Source organism: Nyctereutes procyonoides, unplaced genomic scaffold (genome assembly GCF_905146905.1).
Source record: "Nyctereutes procyonoides isolate TBG_1078 unplaced genomic scaffold, NYPRO_anot_genome, whole genome shotgun sequence".
Lineage (NCBI taxonomy): Eukaryota > Metazoa > Chordata > Mammalia > Carnivora > Canidae > Nyctereutes > Nyctereutes procyonoides.
Window position 1 is genome coordinate 23,868,996 of NW_026575051.1, and position 13,661 is coordinate 23,882,656.

The 13,661-nt window shown below is 36.0% G+C and overlaps 1 protein-coding gene across 1 annotated transcript in view; it reads right to left on the reverse strand.

Moving 5' to 3' along the window:
• Positions 1-13,661, reverse strand: part of DST (dystonin) — a 483,034-nt gene that overhangs the window by 162,937 nt on the left and 306,436 nt on the right. Inside the window, exons 10-16 of the mRNA XM_055329608.1 lie at positions 9,272-9,384; positions 9,073-9,179; positions 6,947-7,066; positions 4,344-4,439; positions 4,129-4,256; positions 952-1,045; positions 490-644 (exon numbers count right to left, since the gene is read on the reverse strand). Coding sequence (XP_055185583.1) covers positions 490-644; positions 952-1,045; positions 4,129-4,256; positions 4,344-4,439; positions 6,947-7,066; positions 9,073-9,179; positions 9,272-9,384 — 813 coding nt within the window. The remainder of the gene's footprint in view (positions 1-489; positions 645-951; positions 1,046-4,128; positions 4,257-4,343; positions 4,440-6,946; positions 7,067-9,072; positions 9,180-9,271; positions 9,385-13,661) is intronic.

Sequence of the window (13,661 nt, forward strand, 5' to 3'; positions counted from 1 at the left end):
CCATTTATAATTTTTGCTTTACATATTATCTTACATATATATTTGTAATATATACTGTCTACAACCTGAAAAGGTTCCATCCCTACCCCCAAACCCACTTCTCAGAGATACAGAATTTTACATAAATTTTTCCCCAACATTTTGTTATAAACATTTCCACGAAAGGATAAATAGAAAAAGTTAAAAATTGAGTTAAAAGGCTCCTTTCCTTATATTTTCCCTTTTTCAAATGTCATACAAATATTTTACCTGTAAGTTAGTTACTACAGTATTGTAGGCACTATAAAGTATTTTTCCTATTACTTATCTTTGAAGAAAAAATACCTACTTAACATATCAAAATATATCAGGATTAAGGTGACACACATTTTCAACTGAAAAGAGCATAAGAAATAAATTTCATAAAGCTGTCATAACTCTATACTCTCATCACAAGTGTCCATGAAGCAATTACACAAAGCACAGAGTATGAATAAGTAGGAATGTTACCTCTGTACCAACTGATCTGCCTGGTAGTATTTTCCATCAATAAGAATCTGTACATCAATTACATGCTGGCGTAAAAGGTTCTCACATTCAAGTATATATCCGGCAATTTCTGCTTCATTCTGAAACTGTACTCCTGATTCTAATCTTTTAGAATCCTGTATTTTAAAAGAACTCAACATTAATTCTTTGAAACAAGTTTCAAAACTAGCCTCAAATATAAAACCCAAAATATTGGCATGAAAAGCTACTTGGGTCTTCTGTTTTCCCTTTTGGTTCAAATATACGTTCTCTTTTTGCTCACTGTTCCTCAAAACAGGAAACAGTGACCACAATCATTAACAAGCTTTAATTTTCAGTAGAGGACAATACCAAGAATCAACCAAATGTTATACGAAAGTTTTAGTTCAAACAAAATATAGATCCCCTCCACCACAGTCCCAATTGCTCCTAAAATTAACTTACGGACTGGAGAGCATTTCGGGCAAGGATCAGTTTGTCTTCACAGATGACACTGTCCCTTTGAACTCGGTTGGCAATCTGCTGCAACATTTCCAACCTAAAAGAAGAGACAAAATAAATTAAAGCCTCTCCCTTTGAAGTCACAGAGTTTACCATCCCTGAAAAATGCCTCCCTGCTAAAAGTAAAACAATCCTATGACAAGGATTCAATACCTGCGTCCATCAAAGGATTCATTGCCGAAGCTAATGCAGGAGTTGATCAGTGTTGGACCACAATTAACCGAGAGAAAGTTTTCATTTGAATCCAAACTGGTTCGAGTGCTGGTAGTGTTACTAAACACAGAATCACTGCTTCGGTAGCTGTAACTACTACTGTGCATTTTTATTCCTGAAATGATGTCCCTTCTTTGACTATTCCAAGTAGACTAAGAAGTAGAAGGTCTGCTAAGAGCTCTACTTCTTACGGTGAAAAGCACAAACTAATTGTCACAGCCGTAATGTCTCCTTAAATATGCTCCAACCTGCATATTAAACACGCAGCAAATAATACACTGATAGCTATTCAAAAGGATCTCGCCTAAAGCCATGCGTTTGCTAGCTGAGGTTTGCCTTTTGTAGCCTGCATTAAAACTCTACAAGTATGGACAAGGCAGGCTGATCAGGGCGTCACTGGAAAAGATTTGCCAAATATTTTCATCAAGAGTCATCCCACTGCAGCCACCCTAAAAAACAACTCAGACACCTCCCTGAAGCCCAGGTACAATTAGTAAAGGTTGTTTGGGCAAAACCAATCATCAGCTCACAAACACAAATATTCAATCACAATCTGACTTTTGCACCAGGTCTGTCCTAAGAAACATAAGGCTAAAAACTGGTACTTATAAGTACCCGTAAACAAATGAGTTTGATAAGAAACGAAGTACATTTCCATTTTAACTGCCATGTCATCTGTTTATCAGGTTAAATTAACTGGAAAAGTATCCATTGTCCTTTCTTTGTATGATATGCTCTCAGAAATGTTATCTCTAATCTTACAACAGTCACTTTATATTTTTAAAACCAGAGTGCTAAGTAGAATATCAATGCAATGCTTGCAAATTCAACTTGTCTGTGCCTGTTTTTTCCTTTCAATAGGTTACTACATGGCAAAAGAACACTGGTTCTTTCTCATTTATCTTTTACACATTCCCATGCCACATAGGTATTATTTGCAATTAATAGTCCATGCCAAAAAACTTGTAGCATCAAGAAAAATGAAGGCATTTATCCAACCAAGCTCGTAGAACATTTTCATACTCCCAACACTACAAAGCCAGAACTGTTGCTTCTGCACTCTAAAGATAGATATTTTTCTTTTCAGATGGCAAGAAAGGGGAAATTTGAGAATGCCATATCAAATATAGTTAGTTAATAAAAAAGCCTGAAATAGTAACAGCATCACTAGCATTTATTAAGCAATTATTATGTGCTAGGTAATTAACTAATCATTTTACATGCATGACCTCATCTCATACTCAACCACCATATGTGGCAGGTACTATTAGAGCCTGTTTACAAATGAGGAAACTGAGGCTTACAGAGGTTAATGAACTTGTCTAAAATTACATGACCTGCAAATTGAGCTAAAAAACTAATCCACAACTTACTAGCTTGCAGACCTTGAACTTTTGACCATCGCATTAAAATCCAGCTACTATGATGACAACTAAAAATCTATTCCATATCCTTTCTCAGACACACGTTTCCATTACTTCTAATGATTAGCTTAGTGTATAATTTTAATCATCCAGAATTATCTCCTCCATAAAAGGTCCATCTTAGGTATTTCAAGCTTATTTTGGATCTGGATCCAGTTATGCAGACAGAATATTACACTCTAACAGGAATGTAACTGGTAATTTAATAAATGACTGATAAGTTAGACTTGCTTTCATATCTTCAGTGCATTATTTCCTATTTCAACAATGTGGAAGTCGTGTGTGGGGCACAAAGAACTAAGTGCCTCTCTGTGTCCCAGACACTGCATTAAGCATTGGCAACAAGGAAGGCAGCAAAAACAAGTCTGTCTCCACATTCTTGGAGCTCCTAATTGTCAACAGGCAGCCCTTAATCAAACAATCACAGTAATAAATAAAATTACAACTGAGATATGAAGGAACAATACATGTAAATATGAGAATTATAACCAAGACATCTAACCAGCCTGAGAGACCAAGGAAGTTAACTGAGGAAGTAACACTGGAGCTGGGATCTGAGAGTGAAGAATGATGGGGAGGATGAAGGAGACTTTCCCATCAAAGGAAAAGATGGTGCAAAGATCCTGTTTGGAGGAGGGCGGGACATCAGGGCTCCTAAGAGACAGTTAGTGTGGCTACACTCCAGAGAGCAAGAAGGGTGTTAAGTGAGGTGGGCAGAGAGGCATATCTGACCACACATAATGGCCTTATACTGGGACGCCCACCTCCTCAGAAGCTTGCATCTCACAAGGAACAGAGATCACAATTCCCTTCCCAAGTGCCACAAGTCAGGTTGTGAGGTAAGTACTATAATGGAAACAAAACCCACTCAATAGATGTCTCCTAACCACTAAGCAGTGCTTTCCTGGGCAACTGGTGTAGTGGGAAAGACAGAATGATAGTCAATGATGATTTCATGGAATAAATGCACTTGCAGAAGTAGAAATTTGAACCAGAATCTCCTGAGTGTTTTCTAGATGCCACTTCACTGCGCTTTAAATGAAGACAGACTAGACTCTTGTTTCCATTGACCCACTGAAAGAAGGCCGTAGCAAAAACACAGCAAGAAACAAAATACGTTAATTGTTGATCTATATATCAGCTTCTGGATCCAGTTCCTGATGACTTAAAAGCCAGTATGGAAAATTCTCACAGGTAATTTAGATTATTAGATGAGACTTCACATACCAACCCAGCCTATCAGGTCCTATTTAAACATTCCTTCCCTGATTTATTCCTCAAATCTCCTGGAAGAGTTTCTGGATAAGAAAATGAAGAAATAGACTAAGTGACTTATCCAGGGTCACACAGCCAAGGAAATGAAAAATATAAATGTTGTTCCTAGGTCTGCCTGTCTCCAAAATTTAATTTCTTTCCACGAGAACAAAGAGTTATCTCCCCACACCCAGCCTGATACACATGACAGAAAACACCTCCAGCCTACCTTTCTACTTCTGGACGAAGTGCCTTTTCCCTCTCGAGCATGGCAATAATGAGTTTCCCCCATTCTTTCTCTATGTCATTTGGATGATAACCTTGTAGTAGTTTGATACGTCCAAATTCTATCCAAATCTTGAGAAAAAAAAATTTAATATGAAGCAAGGATGTAAAAAAAAAATAAAGATTATGCTTGACAATACAAAGGAAATTTCTACTTACCTCTAATAACTTATATAGGCGTTTGATTTTTGATTTTTCTGTCTCCTTTGGTGGAATTTCTGTTTCTTTAAACTGTAAATACTGATTATAAAGTGCCTAAAATGAAAGGCAAAATAAATGAAGGTCCAAACTTCAAAGACCTATTTTCATTACTGCATAATGTTACCACTTCAAATGTTATTTACTGTGTCCTATGCATTAAGTGGAATTCCTTTATAAAACTGACATTCAAGGATAATACCAATTCCCAGCTAGTCAGTGACTAGGTTACAGTATGCAAGATTTGACAAGGGTGTAATTACTGATGTGAGCCATGATTCAACATGTGCCATGCAGGGATCTCGATAATAATAAACCATGGCAGTGTTTAGGTGGTTCTACTAAAAATCTCTCATCATACAAATAAACAAAAAACACATGTCCTTTAAAAGTTGCACTTTCCAAATGTTGCACTTTAGCTTTTAGTTTTTGGAAAAATAATTTGATGCAATTCCTATAAAGGAAAAAAGGTTCCTTTCTGTATCATGGATCTATCCTTGAAAATGGAATTCTACTACACAGAACTCTGACTATATAGCTAAACCTTGCTTTCAACGTTCCATTGGCCAAGTTAAACAGATCTTTTAATAAACATAGATGTTATTGATTGCTATTATTACAGAAGTTTCAACCATATAATTAAATGATCGAGTTTGTACATACTAATTTGAAAATCTCTTAAATATAACTTATTAAAAAGGACCTTCATAAAAATTATGTAGATGAAACCTATCAACATTTAATAAGTATACACTAATTATTTCTTTTTTTTATTTATTTATGATAGTCACACACACACAGAGAGAGAGAGAGAGAGAGAGAGAGAGGCAGAGACACAGGCAGAGGGAGAAGCAGGTTCCATGCATTGGGAGCCCGACGTGGGATTCGATCCCGGGTCTCCAGGATCGCGCCCTGGGCCAAAGGCAGGTGCCAAACCGCTGCGCCACCCAGGGATCCCTACACTAATTATTTCATTTGAATTCATGCTGGTTTTTTTTTAATCCCCTATAAATCCTCAGGCAGTCACATTTCTGAAGGGTTCCATTCGATGTTTGGCTGGCTAATGAAATACTGGCACTCCCCATGTTTTCTTCTGTGTATTATGTTCTATCCTAGGCATCAGCAAGTAATCTGTGTAGTCCTCAAACTTCTTTCAAAACTTTAAGAATGAGCATTAATCAGAAGTCAGTACAAATTTACCCAAGTGTCTGGACAATAAGAATCCATTTGGAAATAAGTTGAACTTGAAGCCTGAAAATTGCTTTGAACTCAAAATGCAATGCTTCAGAATGTCCATTAGAAAATAAGCTCATAATGCCATTATGTGCTAAACACCATGCCTGACAGATGTGGTGGAAGAAGGGGAAAATCTTTCTGGCCCTGGAAAGGTTTGCATCCACTTAGGGAGACATCACACAAACAACTTTAGAACACTTAAAAAAGCATCAAATCAACACATGCCAAGGAACTTTGTGCCAAGGACAAGCTCCCCATGGCAATGTGAATAAAAACTGTTCCACAGATGTTCTGTACAGATACATGAACACAATGAATAACTTTAACGGATCCACCCTGGGTTATTACAGTTTTTGCAATTCCAGTTTGATCAAAAACATAAAGCCTAGAATTCAAGGAATTAGACTTTGTTCTTAATATTCACATTATCAGTTTCTTGAAATGAAGCAGATTACTTTGTTATTGCAAATCCAAATATACAAAAAGAGATGTTATTCTTCAGTAAGTATACATATCTATAATTCTTTGATATTTCCATAATGCCTTTGCCTCAAAGAGTTGGACCTGTTTTTAGGTAGTATCAAATGTTTTACTAAATGAATTAATTTATACTGGAAGTCAGGTATGCATTTTTGATTCCAAGGTGAGATAGAGTATGTACCTCTTGCTATACAAAAAGAAGCTTCTGAAGCCGTTTTAATAGGGTTCAACCACAGGCACATTCCCAACCACTGTTAAACTTGTCCCAGCTTCCCAGGGACCCTGCTGCATCAGCCATCTATCTGGTGGGTTCCAAGTATTCCCCAGGCACCAAAAATAATTTGGCAATGTCAGTTCCAGGGTCTCTCAAACTACATCTTATTATTCTCAACAATTCAAAGCTAAGACACTAAAAATCTCATTAAGATGTTGTTACTGTTACATTTTCATAATTAACATTTACCTCCATTTTCTCTGAATAATAGGAGATGAACAATTTTAAAATTGCCTATTTATTAGTGGCTTGCCAAGGGTAATTTTTCTTGAACTTCTAGAATTATTGAATTATTATAACGTGATTTAGAAGCTTAATAATCAGGGCACCTGAGTGGCTCAGGTGATTAGGCATCCAACTCTTGATTTTGAATCAGGTCATGGTCTCAGCATCGTGGGATTGAGTCTGCTTAAGGTTCTCTCTCTCCCTCCCTCTGCCTTCTCTCCCACTCATATGCTCTCTTAAATAAAGTAAAAAAAAATTTAATTTTTTTAAGTTTAATAATCCAAAAGATAAAAATTTTAAATGTTTAATAATCAACTCAATCCTTTGTAACTTCTACAGTGACACGAACCTTTAGTTCCACAGGATTATTAGGAAATGTTCTCTCAGACATTGTGGTCACATGATGTCTAATCCACTGAATGAGGTAGTTCACCATATTCTGGTATTCAATCCATTTGACTTCAACATCCTGAAACAAGAAAATGACAGAAAAGATCTACATCTGCAGATAACAACATTCATATCTAACACAACTTAGTCAGAGGTCATTCTGTGAATTTACAGGTCTTTAAGCTGTAGACTAAAGCTTATAGTGAGAACCAGTACAATTATCTTCTCACTTTTTACCCAGTCCCACATAAATAGCTTTAAAAACATGCTAGCAACATTTGACAACAAAGTAGCCCAATGAGTGCTACTTCTGATCCAGAGATAGTGGCTGGCTGGGGTACTATGTTAGAAGAAGGCTTCTGAGGCTGCATCCAAATGCAGCAAGAAAAAACACTATGGTCATTTTGGGATCTTTTTCAGGCACCCAAGAAGAGGGACTAATAGTGTGTACAAGCCAGGCTAGCTGGCATTGTCCTCCAACCTTTCTAGATCTAAATCAACTGTCTATCTGAAACTCAAAGATCTACATAAAATGTAGGATAGTATGTAGGAATGAAAACTATAGGAAATGTATATGATAGGATTACTCATTAAGCAAACTTCAAAAATAGAGGAAACTGGAAGGATGTCACCTATGTTCAATTAAGTATCTGATGAGTGCTTATTATGTTCAAAGCATTGTGTTAAAATGTTGCAATAAGAATTTAATACTTTAAGACAATACCTTTTATCAAAGAGTTTACTGTCTAGATGGAGAGGAAAGAGAATCACAATATAAACAGTTAAGCAAAATGAAAAGCAGTATTTAATTAGGTGTTGAAATACCTGAGACAGGTAGTAATACTAACGGTTGAGGTAATAATCAGGTAAGCACAAATATGCCTCAAAAGGTCACCAAAGGGTTCTGGGAAAGGTAGTCCCTGAGCAGTTCTGCAACAATCAGTAAGTGATTCTTTGGTGGAGTCAGGGGAGAGATAAAAGATAGGGAGTCCCAAGTAAGTCAGGTCTCTGAACTAGAAATGTCCTAGCTACCAGCAAATAGTCTGTAAAAAAGTAAATAAGCAAAATTAAAATATGCAGAACTCTGAATGTCAGAATATCTAGACTGGATTTCACCTTACAAACCATACAAGTAATCACTGAAAGTTTTCAATCTAAAGACATCAGGTTTTAGGAAGATTGGTTTAGTGACAAGTACAGTATTGATGGGAAGAAAAATACAATGGAGATGGAAAAGTATGAAAAAGCTGTCATCCTAGTTTTACTGTGAAGGGGTAAGAGTCAGGAATAGGGTGAAGGCAGTGAGAAGGTAAGGCAAGGAATGGTCACAAGAAACATTCTCAAGCAATGCTCGATACTGAATTGTTGGTAGACATCACAGCTGGGGATGAACATGAGAGCAAGTTACTCAAGGATCAGGAGAGGATAAATCTCTGAGAGAAAGAACAAGACAAAGAGAATGGAAATAAATCTAGAAACAAGAGTGCACAGAGATGAAAAAGAGACCAGAAAAGAGAGTTCATCAGGATGTGCTCCAAAATCTTCAAAATAAAATAGAATAAAAAAAAAAAAAAAAAAAAAAAGGAATCTGCAAGAAGGAGAGAAGCCCAGTTGTTAGTTTGGCAAAATCAAATGCCCTTCCTCTAAATATCACCTTTAAATCGGAAAAAAGAATCCCTAGCCAACTGATTTCATGAGATTAGGAGAGTTAATAACTTTGAAAGTGATTTCAGAAGTGAGATATTCTACATATACAGAAGAATATCAAACATAGTAAATGTAACAGCAGTGGGTTAAAAATGAATCACCCCAAAATTCAGTGGTTTAGAGCTTTTATTTACAAAATGATATGTAACTCTAAATAGGCTACTTTATGATACAGAACAAATTTTTTTGAGTTATACTTTAATTTTAATGGTGGAATAATATCATGAAAATGCAAATAGGGCTGATTTATTAAATAGCATCGTAACTCAAATTCTTTAAAGAATATTTCATAAATACTGTAAAAAGCTTTATCAAAGAATTTAGTCAACTGGTTATTACTGAGTCAGAAGCTTCTAGTATAGAAAAATCAATACTCACATTTGCACCAATACCTTCGCCACCTTCAGGGACTTTGGGAAATGCATCATAGAGAGATGACACATAAGTTATTACTGATTTTTCATCAGGTGAGGAGACATCAACATCTATAAGCAGCAATATAAATTATTTCAAAATGTTGATAAATTACTTTCAATCGGACTTTCATGCTGGTCTACATCTAGTCAGAACAACTTACCTTCCGGATCCAGAAGTCTTATGACACCAATTTTTTCTGCTACATAAAAAGCGTGCTCTAAATTTGCAAGGTTGCTTTGAACAGCAACAGTATTCATGTCTATCAGGTCCGGCCTAGGAAAAAAATTTGCTGCAATTAATTAAATTTTCTCATATGCCAATTCAACATTACACTTAACGTTGACCTATTTACATTAACATTTCTGCAAAAACCAATACTAAGCCTATGCTGAAATACAGAGATTTTCATTGAATATTAAACATTACTTAATTCTCTCCCAAATCTATGGGTGCCAAAACCAAGTGCAGCGAGGAAATCATAAAAATTTGAATGTATATAATTTTCAACAAAGTCTACAAATTCCTCATAATCAGAATATACATGAGTATCTGTCCCATTCAACCTATTTAAGCTCTACTATTCCAACAGCATCCTTCCAGTCCACCTAGCATCCTCTTAATGTTTCTTCCCAAACACTAAGGTTTATGCTTGGTTCAATGCTGCATCCATGGCATCTACCACCCCATGGACAGAATGCCATTTCCTGTCATTGTTGTCTTCTCACTATTCACTCATCTTTGCAAGCAGAGATCAAGCCCCAACTCCTTTGTGGAGCCCTCACTAATCTTCCCAACCCTGTTTTTTTCTCTGTTCCATGAATTCCTTATACTTTGAGCCTGTGCTGGTCAATCTGACATTTAGAATAATCACATACTTCCCTGCCCTATCAATTCACTTTTTAATGTGCATGTACATCCTGCTTCTCACAACTGGCCAACTCTAAGTCAGAAAGAACCATGTATTAATAAACTTTTGTATTTTCTCCTTCTGCAGAGACAGAGTGGCATAGAATTAGTGGACACTCAATACATACCTATAGGTAAGTTGGTAAGCAGGCTGGTTAATCAGTAATTTGAATCATAAATGAAAGACTAAATAAGCACTAGTTTATATCTTCACAAGCATGCATATGAGCATGCCTATGTACAGACATACATGCACACACAGATGTGTTTGCTTTAAAGCTAGCTCTGATATTTTAAAGCTAGTTCTGTCTATATACAAGACAGGAAAAGACGTCCTGAATACTCTTTGTAGAGAAAGTGGCAAAATAGGTCCATTGAAAACTTAACACAAGGCCAAAAGCCAGACAGGAAATGTTCATCTTAGAAACAAAGCATTAAAAGAATGCAAAAACAAACGTGGAAACTGTAAAACTCAAAAAGTGTGGGCCCCACCTCCAAAATGACTGAGTAAGCACCTGTTCATCAAGTTCTAAGAAAGGCTCTCAACAAAGTCCAGAGACATTCTGGTTTGCTCAAAATAATCATTTGGGAACTGCACAAAGAGTGGGAGGGCTCAGAGGTTGTGGGGGAGGGCTGAAATGCAAATTATTTTGAATACTACTTGGAAAGTTGTTCACATGAAAAACTCTAGAAATGCATTATTTCCCAGGAAATTATTAGAAAATTCATTAATGTTTTTCATATGCACCAATATCACCACTTAAAAGTGTTCATAGGGATCCCTGGGTGGCGCAGCGGTTTGGCGCCTGCCTTTGGCCCAGGGCGCGATCCTGGAGACCCGGGATCGAATCCCACGTCGGGCTCCCGGTGCATGGAGCCTGCTTCTCCCTCTGCCTATGTCTCTGCCTTGTCTCTGCCTCTCTCTCTCTCTGTATGACTATCATAAATAAATAATTAAAAAAAAATAAAAGTGTTCATAAATTTATGATAGGACCAATAAATCTACTGACAACAATAGAGGTAAATGGCATACCTCTAAAAACAACATTTTTTATTCACATAGAAGCATTCTGAAGGATATGCCAACTTCAAGATTACTAAACAGGTGAATATAAGTCTAGACAAAAACAAATATCTGAAGTTCAAAAAACCGTTTTGCATCCATAAAGTTCACACATTTTAAAGAAATAAAAACCAGCCTTTCAGAGTTTACCAAACCTCCTGACGAGAAAGGGCATGTTGTTATCCAAACCCTGCCATTAGCAAGAAAGTAAACACTGAGTAATCCCAGAGGGAATGAATAAAGTCATTGAAGAGTCAAGTTTTTGACTAAGAGAATAAAACATAAAACTTCCTTCAGAATGACATAGTCATTTCAGCACAAAGGCAGCTGTATAATACATAGAGTTTGGATAAGTCACTTCTTTTATCATGACATTTAACACTTTAATGAATAAAACTCAAAGTGATGTTCCTCTGTGAAAAGACTGCAGTAGACAAAATTCAGCAAAAAGTAAAAAAGAAAAAATCTGCAAAACCACTACGAAAAACTAGCAGCCTAAAAGTTTTCAAAATTCCATCCCTCCTTGAGCTCATCTCCTAGGCATTCAGTCATTTTTTGTCTTGCAATCCGCCCTTCCTCTATGTGTCTGGAGCTTCCAAGAGAGGCTTGTGCTGTGACCTGTCCACTTTCCTTCTTCCTTACAGTCTCCCTGGGGTCATATAACCTTTAAAAACTTCAGTTATTTTTTACCTACAGAAGGTTTGTATTTTCATTCAAAAGGTTTTATTTGTTTAAGAACTTTTCATGGAATTTTAACAGGAAATTTCATTCCCATTTTAGGTCTGACTAACCAAAGACTACTATACTGCAAACATGTACAAGGCAGCAGCCAGGTTCTTGTAATGCATTAATCATTCTAATTTCCCTATTTTCTGCAAACCTTTCATAACTATATGTCATTAACACTGCCACTGAAAATAATATATATTAGTCTTTTATGGGAAAAGGGCCATCCTAACTCTTAACTTGTGTTAGTATTCTTTGATCATATAATCTTTTCTGAATTACTCAATCTTTATAAATAACAATTTTTAAAAACATGTATCTGTATCCTTTTTTCCATAAATGATTAAAAATAGCTGACAAAGAAAAACACAAGAAGATAACATAAATTCTATACTGGAAGTATAAAACTAGGATAAGGCCATAAGATGAAACTAAAAGTAAAGCCAAAAGGTGAAAACTACTTAAATGCATGCTTACCACCCTTAATTTATTTTAAAAATATAAGACCAAAAGGTATTAAAGTGGCTATTGTCATAATACTAAATAATTTTAGATAAAAGTAATGTTTCTCATTCACAAAACACCCGCATTGAGTACTCTTTCTAGACAAAAAAAAAAATATATATATATATATATACAAAAGACCAAACACAGATACACACAAAACCACATACATATACACAACACATGTATATGGCCATTTATGTATATATAAGTACATATGTGGATATATTCCTTATTTATTAATTTATTTACTAATATATTTTATATACATTACCATCCACACTAACAGCCAAACTAACAGAACGTGAAAACTGTAAGTTTTTTGGGGGCACAGACACCTCAAAGTAACATTCCAGTCCCCAAATACTTTATTAATATATTAGCTCGCATGAGAATTAGATTGGATCCTGAGAGAAAATTTAACTTACACGTTTAAATGGCTGAAGATTAGCACAAGAAACTATCTAAGGCTTCCACATGACATCATGCCAAACACTGAAATGTTCAACTACAAAGAACATGAAACAAAGTCAAAAGGCCTGGAAAGAAAGTACTCAGAAATGGCCATTGGAACATACTTGAGGGAACACTGATAAAAGTTTGCTAAGAGAAGAAGAGTGCATTAGTGAAGATACAAGATTAATAAATTCTGAACCAAAAATGTGATCATGGCTGAAAGGACAGATCTAATATCAATAGTCAAAAACCAAATCAGGATGTTTCTTCAAAGTATGCACAATTTACTTAAATTCATAGAGTTTATTTGGTTGTGTTGGCTTTCAATGAACACTAAATAATCATTTATTGTGTGGATACAAACCTAAGTTTGGGCTACCCAGGATGAACCCTCTTTCTATGTTTGGGAAATCTTCCCTTTTAGGAATCATGAGAGAGAGAAGAGCAGAGTCCCTTTCTCAAAACAAAGCAAAATAAAACACATCAGGTTTTTCTTTTTGTCTCTTTCCTTTGTGCAAGAAATGTGCATTGCATACTTCACCACCATATATGGCACTAGCTGATCAACTCATACTCTCTATTTCCAAATGCTGTCTTCCATCTCTGTGTATTTGCCACAATTTGTTTTAACTATGCACTTGTCTGCCTCTCACAGTGGACAGTGGGCTGCCTGAAGGCAGAGCCTGTGCTTTATCCACCTTTGTCTTTACAGCTTTAATAGCTAGAATAATAGCACATGAATGTTTAAGAAGTTAACAAGTAACAAAGAAATGAAGGAGCTCTAAGGACTGCTCTAAGGACTGGAAGGCACCATTTGGTACCATCGATTCAAATTCCCAGACACCTTTTCCATCCCAGGTTTATTCCTTTTCTTTCCTTTTCTTTTCATTAATTT